Source organism: Lethenteron reissneri, chromosome 38 (assembly GCF_015708825.2).
Source record: "Lethenteron reissneri isolate LAM-NWPU_2019-01 chromosome 38, ASM1570882v1, whole genome shotgun sequence".
In the NCBI taxonomy this organism is placed as follows: Eukaryota; Metazoa; Chordata; class Hyperoartia; order Petromyzontiformes; family Petromyzontidae; genus Lethenteron; species Lethenteron reissneri.
The window spans coordinates 9923973-9938921 of NC_083816.1; the positions used below are offsets into that span (position 1 = coordinate 9923973).

Here is a 14949-nt window from a genome sequence, read left to right on the forward strand (position 1 = left end):
CCACAAATAGCTCAATGAAAGTGGCTTACCATGTCGAAGTTTATCGCAGCCAAATAATCTAAACGAAGGTGTCTGAATGGGGAGGGAAAAACCGGAGGACCCGGGGAAAAATTCATGACCACGATGAGAGCAAACAAACTCCAAATACACAGCAGCAGACGTCGGAGTTGGGATCGAATGCACGACATCTTGTATAGCGGGCGAGGTAGTTAACATCTCGCCACAGTGGAACGAGAATGGAAACGATTTAACCACTCGGGCGATTTGATGATTTGTATAAATTGAGGTGAGAGCAAACAAACTACAAATACACAGCAGCAGACGTCAGAGTTGGGATCGAATGCACGACATCTTGTATACCAGGCGAGGTAGTTAACATCTCGCCACGGTGGAACGAAAATGGGAACGATTTAACCACTCGAGCGATTTGATGATTTGTATAAATTGAGGGCCGCGATTAAATTTAAGAAAATATCTTTTTTTATTCTTTTCCCTACATTTTGTTCGTGTTATTACTAATTTTTTAATGTGTTTTGTACAGTTTGATTCACTCCGTGAGCCTAAATGTTACATGAGCATGCGATTTTCATAATTTTACATTATTGATCGTCACACACATTATGCAATGCACGTGTAGTGAGCGTCGGATTCAAATTCATATGATGATTCAATTAGTTATTATATGCTGTACAAAATGTGGAAATATAGTTATTTAGAGATTTATGGAATACATTTGAATGGACATCACAGCCCTAGTGTCACCCCACTTCTGAATGGGTCGTGGAGTTTTTTTTAACCAAACTTTGCCACGGTGATCGGCTAGGATTTGCGACGGTGGGTAGCACAGAAGTAAATGACAACATAGGATTGTGCATGCACTCCCTTTTGCCTTCCCGTAATGTTACTCCAGAATGAATCGTGCAGGAGCTTTGGTCCCGCACCTACGACGATTGACACAGTTGGCTACGTACGGTGCGAAAGAAGTCCCTACATGCACACGTACATACGAAGTCCCACGTACATCACTTATGTGAATACAATGCAAAGTAATGCGGTGACTTGGGCCGTCACACGGTTGCTTTCTGCAGAGGGCCCCAAAAGTCAAACACCACCTGTGTGCCCCAGTGAGACTCGCAGACACGTTTTTAAGTCGGTGTTGCTGAGGAAAAAGTCATCTGTCAGTCGATCGTCTCAACCCATTCAGCAATAAAGGGCCGTCCATAAATGACGTCACGCACCTGGTGGGGGGGGGGTCAGACTTTTGTGACGATGTGTGACGCTGGGGGGGGGTTTGAGAAATGTGACGTCACATCAAAATGCGCAACTTTAAATAAATATAGACAACACGTTCTACTTAATTAAATATACTTTTAATAAATGTTTTTTCCTACAACATCAGAGTGCAGCGCCACATTAAATACGCACTACAATGACAATAGTTTAAAGCGACTTGAAGCATGTTTTATTTTTGGGGGGGGGGGGGCAGAGCTTTGTGACGTCATATTTGAGGGGGGGTCTGACTTTTTGTGACGCCGTGTGACGAGGGGGGGGGGGGGTCAAAAATCGTCCAAAATCGCGTGACGTCATTTATGGACGAACCCAAATGCACTCGTGGCAATGGGGAGAACGTCGTCTGAAAGAGGTTCAGATTTTAAGTTTAAGGATAAGGCTCAAACTACCGTACCGACTCTTTCATCTCATCCACACTGAGTTCAACCGCGACACTGCTCGGTCAAAAACACTTCTCTTTATCATAGGACCTTTTCTCCAGGATCAAAGTATGTCAAATAAGAACTGGTGGTAACATGTTCAAACACCAAATAGGTGTAGGCCGATCAGTTTAAAAAACAATGCATGTACTACCAGAGCAAGTTTGTAGGCATGCTCACCACAAGCACTGCGTGTGGTTAATGCACAGACTTGATGCCTTGCAAAAGGTGTCTATGAACATCTTAACACCTTTATAACACGTGGACTTTCGCGAACAATATCCATAACATAGAACAGGGTGTCCTGTTAACGTGACAAACCTTACTAATTGGCTGCGTCTGGTGGTGGCGGGTTTATCGACACCTATATTTACGCGATCTAACCCAACAAAAAAACCCTGTCTTATGGATCTAAACACCACCTCCTGTTTAATTGCCAGAAAGGGTAAAATCCACTCTTCTCTTTCACGCTTCTCTTTCTGCTTCTGCCCTCGCACTGCTGGGCTTCGGGATTCCTTCCAGTCCGTCGTCTCTCCCCCCCCCCCCCCGGCCTTCTCGTGACCTTGCTCGATTCAAGAAACGTCAAAACACTTTATCCACCGCAACTTCAACAAGGGGGTGACGGGCGTGCGCTCCGATTGCTGGCCCACTTGGTGCATCGGCTCCGCGGCCATGATTGAAAGAACAACAACAAACAACGCACACAGAGTAAGCGATTCCATTTGCTCAGAAGCGCGAGCAATGACGGAGCATTTAAATTTCGATTTAAAGCTTTCGTGACTGCAGAGATTCATCTTCTTGGTTCTTTCGGTAATATTTTCAGACGCTGTCTCCCCGACAGACCTGGTCTTCACCTGAGGACGGCTGCTTGCGTTGTGGCCGAAACGTCGTGAGAATTATTTTATTATGTTGAATTTTTATTATTATTTTATTTCTCCTTCTACGTGACTTTACCGAAAGAACGACAAAAATGACAGAGCAATAACGGAATCGGCGGCAGGAATAGTTGTGTGTGTGTGTGTGCGCGCTAAACCGTGTTACCACGCAGCCGCTGGTGACATGGACGTTTAACAGAAGCGCGAGGCAATTTGGGGTTCGTGTTATTTCAGTATTTACAGCTTTAATGATCGATGCCAGAGCACCTCCGATTAGCGTGGCTGGCTACGTACGGCGCGAAAGAAGTTCAACATAGGTACAGGGCAGGCATTGAAGCAGCAGCAGCAGCAACAGTGAGCGAACACTGCTGCCGTGTCCACTTTCCTGAGCACGGCTGAGCACTGGGCTTAATTAGATCCGCACGGTGACGGAAGGCAGCCCCGGCGATGGATGCGGTGTGGGATAGGTCATTCGAGATCGACTCTGCGAGTGTTTTATTTTTCACGTCGAAGCATGCAAAGTAGAGCAGAAAGGTTCCCCGTATGTGCAAATGGATTCCCCATGTAGACTTTTAGGCTGTTGGTGAAAGTGCTATTGGAGCACAAAGAGGTGAGGTGGCCAGTACTATGTGCCCGTCCACCTTTGTCCACCCAACGCCGATGTTTACACACCGGACGAAGTACTCACATTTAAGGTTGTGGCGACTCGGGGCAGTCCCAGGACAGGTTCAGGTATATTCATCACTGATGTCAGCCGTGTGTGGGAATCTGACTCGGGTTGGCGAGCCTGGTAGCAGCGGTGGACAAACCACTGCGCCACCTCTAGTACATCTTGTACATGTCTGATAATACTGCAGTGCAGCGGAAATGCATGTGAACTCCTGCCAAATAAATAACAAAGACCCAATGACCTCATGGGACAATTAGGCCATTGTGGGCCACTGTCATCGCCAAATCCCCCAAACAAACGACAATGAGCTCCATTATATTTTGTCTGCAGGATACCCCTCCACACTTCGCATATGTGCATGCACAACAAAACAAAGACAAAGATCCCCCGTATAGTCCTCGACAGACTGTTAGGGCAAGCACCTGTGAAGGCCGGCACGGTACACGAGGGGGTGGGTGGCCAGCGCCATGCCCAGACGCCTTTGTCTCCCCAGTGGCGATGTTTACGACACACCACACCAGGTACTCATTTGCGGCTGAGTCGACCTATGGGCGGCCCAGGACTGGTTCAGATAATCGTCACCATTGTTGGCCGTGAGCGGGAATCGAACTCGGGTCGCCAGGTTCGTAGTGCAGCACGCTAACCGCTACACTATCGCTCCCCACTATGTGCATGCACGCAGACACACAGAGTCAGAGCTCTTTTCTAATTTTTCCCTAAACATTTTCCCCTCTCCTGAGCAGGCCGCAGGTACTGAAAAGGGTCAAGGCCTGTTGCCGTGGAGATGGCTCTGGCGCTTTGTTGTGGGTTGTGCTTGCCCCCCCCTCTCCTGCTCTTCCCTTCCTCAGCTTTTTTGTGCATTCATCCCAAAAGCCAGCTCAAGCGTGACGGGACAAAGCGGCCTTTGTTGGTGCAATTGAGCGGCTCACATTCAGATTTGTTTTATTTTTTAAGAGATCTCTTTTTTTTAGGGGGGGGGGGAGTGGTGGGTGGAGGGAGTCATCTCTTCACGTACATGTGTGTGTTCGTTTCGCTGTCGTAGCGAGATGTTGTCTCTCTTGCCTGGTTTGCAGGAGGTCGTGCGTTGGATCCCGACCCTGACGACGCTTGTATGTTTGGAGGTTGCGTGTTCTCCCCGTGGTCGTGTTGATTTTTCTTCGGGTCCACCGGTTTTGCCCTCCGCATTTACAAAACATGCGCTTAGATTATTTGGCTGCGGCTATAAATTGCCGCAGCAGATAAGCCACTTCTATGAGCTATCATCATGCGTGGCCAGGTCGCCTCTGAAAAAGAGCTAATAATACCTCAGTGGGCTTTATCTTGTAACATGAAAAATAGTAAAATATATATTAATATGTATGCACAATATTATTTAAGAAGATTATAAAGATTTAGTTTTTTTATCATAAGCAACTGGTGTTACATAATTTAGTTAAAATTCGGGCAATGCCATCAGTCAACAAGTGATAACGTGTCACGTGCGTTATTGCATTGCCAATACGAGCAAAACATAAAGAATTGACTGGTTTTGTCATCCACTGAGCGTGTGTTTACACAGCTGTAGGTCAGATAGTTAGACATCAACAGACTCTCAATGAACGCATCAGACAATAACATCTTTTAAATGTGTCAGTGTTTTGTTATGGCTATAAACAAAAATACAAGTCAAGTTTACAACGTGGAACCTTTTTTTGCCACGTGGTACGTGGGAATTGGTAGCGACCAAACAATCCGGCGGGAGGCTCTTGCAGCGGCTGCAGCGCTGCGCGTTTTTCCTATCGTGCAGACGAATGCGGAATACCAATCGCTCACGCTGGCACATTCGCCGTTCTCCACGTTGCACCTGAGCCACGGTGCGCCACGTGGTGCCGGGCACCGGAGCCGTGCTCGCAACAATCGAGCTCTTGTGAAGTCACCTTGTCCGGTCCAGCGAGCGAGCGAGCGACAGCTGCTTCGCCGCAGCCTCTCCTCGTCGTGTTTGCCTTGTTCCCGTCCCCGCCGTGCTGGGAATGCACGGGGGGGAAAGGGGAAAGAAAACACCGGTGTATCGATTGCGCTCGATGGTAGGGGGCAGGGGTGGCAGGGTGTATGGGGGTGTGGGGGACAGCTCGGGGCAACGCCAATGGGGCGGGAGAGGTGGCGGAATGCCGCTGGCGTTCGCTGTTGGAGGGGGAGATCGGTGTTACTCGTGTTCCGGTGACACCTCCGGCGAACGGACGCCGTTCCCGTACGTTGTGTGGCACGCGCCAACTAAACCTCTCAAGTGTGGCAAATTAGCGCAGTCGGGGTACCTTTATGAGAAGTTTAAATGTCGCGGCTGCTTATCCCGTCATTTGTGAGTTCATTGGGACGGTAATATATGTTTGGGATAAATATGAAGGATTGATACAGAAACAAGAGGGGGCAATGTTAGGTGCTTTTCTGCCAGCCATTAAACCAAGGCCCCCCCCCCCCCCCCCCCACGTGACAGGCGAGATTTATACCACTGAACCACCAATGCTGACATGGCAAAATAATTACGGGTGAATTAATTCACATGAAATTAAAATGTATGCGAAGGAATCACAATTGTTGCGTGTATCATTAGCAATAACTTCATATTTTTTATGGCCACGTCTTCATGTCACGTTCTGACCATCCTCTACTGGACATCTGTGAAAAAGAGCTTTACAGCACATGGGATTCATCCCGTATAAATAGATATTCTGATTCTGATTCATCGATTGTATTTATATTTGAATATTTGCCAACTTAATATATTTTCAGTAACATTAATGTCTCTTCACTCAATGGAGAATAATGAGAATCATTCATTGTTGGTGGCCTCTTCGAAAAAAAATCGCTTTAAAATACCCCCTTGTTAACATTGTCATCACAAGCCAAGTCCTGCTAATGCAGGCCCCTAATTTTTGTTTGTTTAATTAGCCCCCCCCCCTGCACCTTTATTTTCCGAGGCTCCACTTTATCTGCTTTCAACTGGTTTGCACAGGGCCACTCCTGCTTGTTTAAAGGCAGCGAGCGTGGCCTTCGAACCCAGTTCCCACCATCGCCGGCTCGGTCACACACACACACCCGCCAAAGAGGGCCACCCCATCTTCCCCGCACGTTAACCGCCGGCTGCTAACGCCGTGAAACCTATATTGCGGGGTGGCTGCGTATCTCAAGGGCCGGCTAATAATACCATGTCACAGCTCTTGAGCCGGGACCGCTCACGTCCTGAGCTTGGAAAGTAGTGCAGCCACCTACGGGCGAACTGGCTTCTTGAGTGTGGGAAGTTTCAATCGGCGCATTCCAGCTCTGAGGAATAAAAACTGGTCTGATAGACGCGCGACGAACACTCTCTACCGGACGTATGAAACAAAATGCGTGCCTCCCCCCCGTCGTTTTCTGATGTATCCATCGAGTTGGTACCGCGTGTCGTTTGGCAAGGCCGTCGGACGTCTCACTCCGCGTTCTGGGAGCTTACTGCGGTGTTGATTGACAGAGACTTTCCACGGGATGATGCAAATGTGCTGAGCTCGTTATATGATGCGAAAAGCGCAAGTTGATTGTAATTCCGGGTGGGTGGTGGTTGGGGAGTGCGTTATTTTGAATGCCCATGAAATTAGCGTGGTGGCTGGGTAGCTTAGTGCTCAGAAAAAGCTATTTTTACAAAAATGTTGTCAAGTTGATTCCCAAACCCATTACAACCGTTTGTCCATCCACTGCTGGATGAAGCCCCCCCCCCCCAGTGGTTGTTTGATCATTCCTTTACCGTGCTGGTCAGCGTGGCTGGTGAATGTGTGAGGGATTTTGGGGGGGGGGAGGGGGGCCTAGGACCGGTTCACATGTCACTGACGTTTAGCCGTGGCTGGAAATGACACTGGCTTCACAGCACGGAGCACAAATCACTGCTCCACCCCTCACTGTAAACGTCTGACAGCTCTTCAGTGGGGCATCAGCAAATCGTGCCATCTACTGGCGAATTGCATCTTAAAGACCCAGTGCACATCGTGGGCCGCTTGTCATAGCAAGATCCCAAAACAGAGGATGGCAAACCAACAATTTTTACTTTACCAGGTAAGGCCCCACTGAGCTGTTTAGCTCATAAGCGACCTGGCCACAAACAATAACTCGACGAAGTGGCTCGTCACGTGAAATGTATAGCACCCAAATACTCTTAAACGCGCGTCGTTTCTAAATGTAGAGGAAAAAATCAGAGGACCCGTAGAAAAATCCACGCGACCACGGCGAAAACATGCAAACTCGAAATATACATGCGTCAGGGTCGGGATCGAACCCATGACCTCTTGTATACCAGACGAGGTAGTTAACATCCCACCACCGTAGCTGCCCATGACATTGTCTCCCTGCGCAGCAGCAGCAGGAACATGATTTAGAGCCAGGGAACTTTGGATTTCGAGGTGAGAGAGTGGCATTGTAATGTCTGTCTCACCATCCTGTCGTCCACTATGTCATCTGGCTCCCTCAACACACAACACTGCGCTGATGATCAGAGCATCGTGCAATGTGGTGTTGCGAAGCGTTAAAGAATGGCGCTTGTGCATGTGTGTGTCTGTGTGTGGGGAGCGGTAGTGTAGCGGTTAGCGCGCTGCGCTACGAGCCTGGCGACCCGAGTACGATTCCCGCTCACGGCCAACACCAGTGACGATTATCTAAACCGGTCCCGGGCCTCCCCTCGGTCGACTCAAGCTCAAATGAGTACGTGGTGCAATTTGTAACCGTCGCCACTGGGGATACAAAGGCGGCCGGGCGTGGTGCTGACCATCCACCCCATCGTGTACCGTTCCAGCTTTGATAGGTGCTCGCTAACAGCACTTGCCTCAAAAGTCTGTTTCGGCTATACGGGGGGTCTTTGTTTGTGTGCCGTGGTTAAATTTTGAACTATCGCTTTGCTTGGCTTAAAAGAAACATTCACTTGGCACAGATGCAAATAGCACTCTTAAATGGCCAAGAGAGTTATTAAACAACACCGGAGCCAATCCACACACACACACACTGCATTATTGTGCCAATGTCTGTCAACAAAGCAAAATCAGTTATCGCAATCAAGGTGCAGTCATTATGGGATTAGTATACATTTCATGATTTTTTATAAAAACAATGAATGGCATGAATTGCAGTGAAGTATTACTATACCTAATTTGAATTAGCGTTCGAGAATTTTATAGAAAAGCCTTTTGTGCACGGCACATGCATATCGTACATTGTACGCGGCACATTTATGTTTATAGTAAATATGGGGACACATTGAATGCCTTGACCCATTTGTTTTTGGTCTTTTTCCAATTCCATTGCGATTCTGTTGTCGGTTTCAAATCGCGAGACAAAGAACTTGGCCATTTGGGGCCCTCACCGTGCAGTCCGTGACCCCGTGCTCGCGAGAACAGTCCATGCGACGGAGTCATCACAGAACTGCTTCTGAGAACCTATAAAGGGACCTCCTGTCCACAAGAGGGACATTGTACCTTCCCACACGCCCTGCCGTAGAGGTGTTTGTCGCGTGCCAGTCAAACGGAACGTTTTATTTATTGCATTCTCAGGTTTTTAAGTAATTCGAGTGAAGTGAAAATCCTCATTTTACGTGCTAGTTTTCTGCTGTGCTTAATACGTGAACATTGTTCAATACAATCCGGGGTGCCAGGATAGAATAGTGGTTGTGTCCTGCACTTTAAACCCCACGACTTGGATTTCATTCCCAGTCTCGGCTGAACGTTAGTTTCCAACGATATCTGGACCCAACGCAAGGGACCCTGCCCCTTCACCAACCCACACTGCGCAGATCAGTGAAGCAAGGTCAAACCGACAGTGTGGGGAGGCTTACAACCCAAACAGTCGATTGACAAAAGGAGGGTTGTGAATTGCAATGATTGTTTTATCACTCAAACTCGAAAACTGTCGTGTGCAATTGGCAACAGCAATTTTTTAGTTTTTGTTTCAGCAGCTGCGTGGTTCAAAGAGCGAAGGAGGGTTTCTCGCTGTCCAATCCCCTGGGCAGGGGCTGCCTTCGCTCGATGAAATTTTGGAGAAATTGGACACGCGTGACGGCCGTGTGGCAGAGGGGGGGGGTTAGCGGGGGGCCACAGTGAGCATCAATTTAGAGCCGTTGCGACCGTGTCGGACAACGCAGTCGGCTTTCTGCAAAAACACCAGGACCCACTGCTACCACCCATCTGCCCGCCCACTCGCACGTTTGCTTTAAGTAGATTTGGTGAGGTTGGCATTCCGGAGGTTCGAGGGGAAGTGACTGCCACACCCCCCCCCCCCCCCCCCCCCAAAGTGCTGCTCTCCGAGGTCTCGCCACGAAAAGTTGTTTCTCACCGTGGCGGACCCATCGTGAGCTCATGCCTGGAGGTGGAAGCGGCACAAGAATGAACACTGCGCATTGGTTGATGTTGTCGGGCGCTAAACGTGCGCTTGACCCTGCGTCACCACTGTTAGTTTGAGTCGGAGTTTGGTTTCGTGAACGAGGGTAGGCTGTGTGTGCCCGCATGATGGTGCAAATTTAAAAAGTCACCGCAAATATTCTTGGTTTGGTAAAACTGCATAACATCATCACCCCGATTGGCAGACTATACCGTGAAGGATAGCACCTTCGTCATAGCCGTCGTGCTTTGACAATGACGTGAATACCAAATGTATAAAACTAATTACGAACTCATTAGCTCATTTATACGGCCAAACAAGAGGAAGAAAACTGCATGGGAGTGATTAGGACGAGGGCCCGGTCATCTTGTGCGTAAAGACATGTGGACGTAATAAGTGAGCATGTGCGCTTCTGAAAGTGTGTGTGTGTGTGTGCACGTGTGTTGAAACACGTGGATTATTTAACACGGCGAATGCATTACATGGGCGTGCATTGACATCAAGTGCTGTGATGTATGGTACCGGAGTGGGGGGGGGTGGGGGGCGTTTCCCCCACAATTCCCCCACAATTCCAGCTGGTTCTGCTCTGCTACCCAAATTTTATATTTTTTTAATACATCAGTTCACGCTGACGTGTGGCAAAGCACTATTCACCGGGAGCGAAGGATGAATGTGTTGGGTAACAAGTCAAGCCTTTTGAAGTGGCTAAATAAGTGGTTTTGTGGTATCCTTCTTGGCCTTATGACATGTCTCCATAAGTAGATTTAGCATGTATATATCGTAACGGTTATTAAAATAATGATATACTCATTCTCACGCTCCCCCCTCTCTCCCACAGTGATGATGTCACCAAGGATGAGCTGAAAAGGCTGTCGGCCCTCCCAACGCGAACACTCAAGGAGCATCCCTCCATCACCTTCTGGTGAGTTGCCCATTGCAGCAGCTCAGCGAGAGACGTTTTGCTCGGTCGTCACTTGTGTGCGTGCGCGTGTCGAACTTCTTTCGCACCGTACGTAGCCGACCGTGCTAGCACACAGGCCCCCTCGGTGGTGCACGCGCTCACCGAGGCTCTGCGAATGTCACCATCTCACCAAAAAGACATTCTTCCCATCTGGCCCTCGTGCTTTCATTTGTTGTTGTTGTTGGTGTTGTTGTTGGTGTTGTTGTTGGTGTTGTTGTTGGTGGTATTGGTGTTGTTGTTGTTGGTGTTGGTGTTGTTGGTGTTGTTGTTGTTGCAAACTGCCGCGACAATTCCCGCTCTTGTGGTATTGTACGAGAGTCGTGAAGGCACTAAGCCCCCCCTATCCCCCTGCACCTCCCCGCACTCTCCCCCACCCCCCCTACTGTTCCACTAACCATGTTTTTCATCTCCTGGTGATACCACCACCACCACCGCCAACGTCGTCGTCATTATCTCCCACAGCTTCTTCCCCTGCCCTCCTACAGCCTCGCCGGTTGCAGCGGCGCGAGGCGAGGCTGTCGCAGGCGAACAAACGCAGCCGAAATGTATTCGGCAATTAACGGTGCGACAAAGGCCGTATAAAACGCTGACACAATGGCTCTTCTTTGCCATTATCGGGCTCTTTCAGTTTTTATACTTTTACCCCCCCCCCCGCGCACTCCCCCCTCACCCCCAACCACGACTCAGCGGACGTGAGAGAGGCTTCAGTGCGCAAGAACACGGAGGCCGTGTGTGGGCGTGGGAATGCGCTCCCCTCCGCCCTCCTCCTCCTGAGAGGCAGAACGCACTTCACCGTGCCCTCTCCGTTCGCCCAGTTCCACGGCACAAAATCGGCCGTCTACGCGGCAGATGTGGGGAAGGAGCGTCCCCTTGGAAACGCCGGCGTTTGTTTTCGAAAATAAAAGTCGCCCGCTCGGCAGGTTCACCTCGTGGCGAGCGGCATTAGCGTGAACGTGCCGCCGTTTCGGTTTCGCTGAAAGTGAAATCTAAAAAAAAAGACAAAAAAAATCAAGGCGCAGTTTTCATCCTTGGGTGAAACAAAAAAAATAAACGCATAGACACAATTGCGTTTACAAAAGGGCAAAGATGCAGACCTGCAGTTGCCTCTCGCGCACCTGCTGGTGGAAGGGGCCTCTATTAGAGGGAGCTCTAGAAAGGCCGCCCACTGAGAGGGCATTTGGACCACACTTTGAAGCAGTGGCCGGTTTTGACAGTAAATGTTACCATTGGTCCATGTGCCGAGGGAGCCACATATGTATTAAAGTTGTTACATGTGTTCAAGTTAGCAAGCCCGTGTGCGTGTTTGGTATACACGTGGGGCTAATCGTGGTCTCGTGTGCGTTCGCAAAACAATTTGCGGCGTCGGTGACTGTCACTGAGTATAAAAGGCTGAAAGTAACCAACGCGGCTTTGCCGTGAAACAAATGGAGAAATAAACGAAGGCGGGGGTTATTTGCGGTCTGATTTTTCAGATAAGTACCCTCTTGCGCGAGAGATGCTGTCTGTACACGCTTTGACTTCGTTATGCGGTTGGGGTGAGCTGGAATTCCTGCGCGCGGGTGGGATTTGTGGCCAGGCCTGTCGGGGTAAATGTTTCCATTGGTCTGTGCGCCATGGGAGCGCCAACCAACCTACGATCATACCGAAAGGGCACCGAGGGTGGGTGTTTATTAAAACAAACCACGAGCGCTAATGTTTATGGTTGTTTCTCTTTTAATGCCATCGCGATAAAGTATGGTCAAATGACCCTCGCGGCATTCGGCGTTGTAGGTGGCCCGCCTACAACAGTGTCTTGACCAACAGGATGTAAGCGTACAATTAATAATGGGGGCGGGGGGGGCAGTGGTGCAGTTGGTTACCGCACTGCGCTATGAATCCGAAATTCTGAGTTCAATTCCCAGCCATGGCTAACACCGGTGGTGTGTGCTGTCTGAACTGGTCCCGGGTGCCTTAATTCACCGCAACTGACCAGTGTGGTGAAGTATGGTAAAACAAAAAGACAATACAATAACAGCAGTGGATTGAGCAAGAGTTGTAATTGCAATGAGGATGAGTTTATATAATCCGGCAGGGTGGTACAGTGGCAGTGTGGCTCGCAACCAGAAGGTTTTATGTTTCTATGGAAAGACTCGCCCTGCCAGAGGAATGTGGAATTTCACCTCTGGCCCAGGGCTGTAAATGGGAAATTAATGCTGACTTCAACTGACTGGAAAACCACTTTATATGTATTTTTACATTACCTCGTGGTTTATAGCTTTTTTAAAAGCTAAATGTTTTTTGGAATGTTACATTATTATATGTGTGTTAATTTATTTCCATTTTAATGGTGCAATTATCTTCACTCGCCATGCAGTTGCATATGAAGACGTTAAACAAACGAAACGTTTAATGCTGCAAAGCAAATTACAATTAAGCAGAATGTATCGAATTCATTTGAATTTATTTAGCATATTGGAAGCAGTTAATTATTCTATATGTAATTACATCTATGTGTGCAAGTGGATCATGTTGGCATCCGGGTGTTAAGCGCAAAGCAAAGGGGATACATTACAATAATAATCACTCAACCGCATTCTCACTTAAAGCCAACATTAAATGTTTGTAGTAATTGTGAACCATTGCCTACTGTTGATTACAGCCAGGCATGGCGCAATCACTTTCGCAGCAGAATTAGCTCCAAATAAAACGTTGCCCGGGTCAAACGGACAGACGGGGAAATTGCGTTCATCGATTTACTTTCACGCGGATTCCTGCTTATCTGCGGAAAATACGCAGCGCTGGCTCGTGAGGAATGACGTGCGCAGATGTCGCCACCAATAAAAAAACTATATAGAAGTGTGAATTTTTACGAGGTTGTCTCTGCTTCCGTCGTCGTCGACGTCGTCGCAGGGAGAGTTCACTGGCCCTGACTTTGTTGTGCCTTCCCTTTCACAGCGAGGATGAGGTCGTAAAAAATTACCAGAAGCTCAAGAGTCAAACTCGGGGTCACGCTATCGTCAAGTAAGCTGAAATCATCGCACCGAAGCTCCGTTTTTTTTTCTTTAAATGTCCAGGCTACCCGCCAGCCCAGCAACCAATTTCACGCCACTGACACTTCCACCCCACACTCTCCACACGCCCCCCTCTCTCCGTTTGGAATCGCCCAAACTTAACCCAGGTCAGCTATGCTGGCACCCAACTCTTTGACCATCTGTGCTGTGTTAAAAATCAGGCAGCTCCACATGGTGGGGGGGGGGGTGGGGGGTTTGACGAGAGGTGCAGCTACCCTTTGGAAGTCGAAGTATCCGGCTAGTGAATGGTTCCTGTTGGTGATTGGCTACATTAGAAATGCACAGGGACCCATTAATTGCTAAATGCTATTAATATCTTATCGTTGCCACACTATGCGTACGACTGACAACCCCTATTTAACATGCGTTTGAACAAGCCTAAGTAATATTGTATTTAAATGTACGCTCCTCCTAACTACTGACCCACTCCTGAGCCCAATACTTTGTGTGCCACTGTGCATTTTCTGCAGGTTGTCCAATCGGTGCAATCAGCATTTTTGTCAGCTTGTTGAAGTGAAAAAGCACAGACTCCATGATATCGGAGTCTCGTATCTAAAGAGTTTGGTGGTTTCCAGACACCCACGCCACCGGTTCTGATGCCAATGTTGCTGCTGCTGCCGCATCTGTGACTGGACTAATATTTCTATTCGTAATGTTGCACAAAGTGCATAGCAATCCACTCTGCAGTCCTGTGTTAGTTGAAACTCCCTAAATCACAAGCATTTGATCCTACATCAATGTCCCCCCCTCCATCCCTCCCCAGTCTCTGTCCATTAGCCCCAAACTGCTTTGCAATTTTAACATACATACCAGCTAAATGGTCGGGCACAATTTTGGATGATTTTGTTTTGCTAAGTTCCACTGCACGCTCAAGGCGTCGCAAATGCGAGCCGCCTCTACGAACCTGGTGCGGACAAAGGGGTCGTATGGCAAGTCGTGACCAGGATAGAGGCACCGGCGGGTATGGATTGCCAGGAGGGGATTTAAAAATAGCTTCCCCCCCCCTCGCCCCGACAAAGTGCATTCACCCCTGTAATAGAGCCCACAGATTCGAGCGGTGTTCTGCAGCGGCCGCTCGCTCTGCCCCGCGGCATTTTCTCACGACGAAGAGGCTCCTCTTTCTGCTGATTGTTTCTCTCTTTCTCTCTTTCTTTCTCACCCTCCCAGTTACATGAGCGTTGTCGAGTTGCTGCCCACGTACGGAGTTCACTACTACTCGGTGAAGGTGAGTTCGTCGCTCAGGTGGCAAAACTAGACCCTTCTTCTTGGTTCTTTCGGTAAAGTCACGTAGAAGGGAAATGATAACGTGAAGAACAGG

At 48.7% G+C, this 14949-nt stretch overlaps 1 protein-coding gene across 3 annotated transcripts in view; it reads left to right on the forward strand.

The window, feature by feature from the left end:
- LOC133351767 (FERM domain-containing protein 4A-like) overlaps positions 1-14949 on the forward strand; it is a 231774-nt gene that overhangs the window by 158899 nt on the left and 57926 nt on the right. For all 3 annotated transcript variants that reach the window (XM_061567259.1, XM_061567261.1, XM_061567260.1), the window contains exons 8-10: positions 10459-10542; positions 13516-13581; positions 14799-14856. In XM_061567259.1, coding sequence (XP_061423243.1) covers positions 10459-10542; positions 13516-13581; positions 14799-14856 — 208 coding nt within the window. The remainder of the gene's footprint in view (positions 1-10458; positions 10543-13515; positions 13582-14798; positions 14857-14949) is intronic.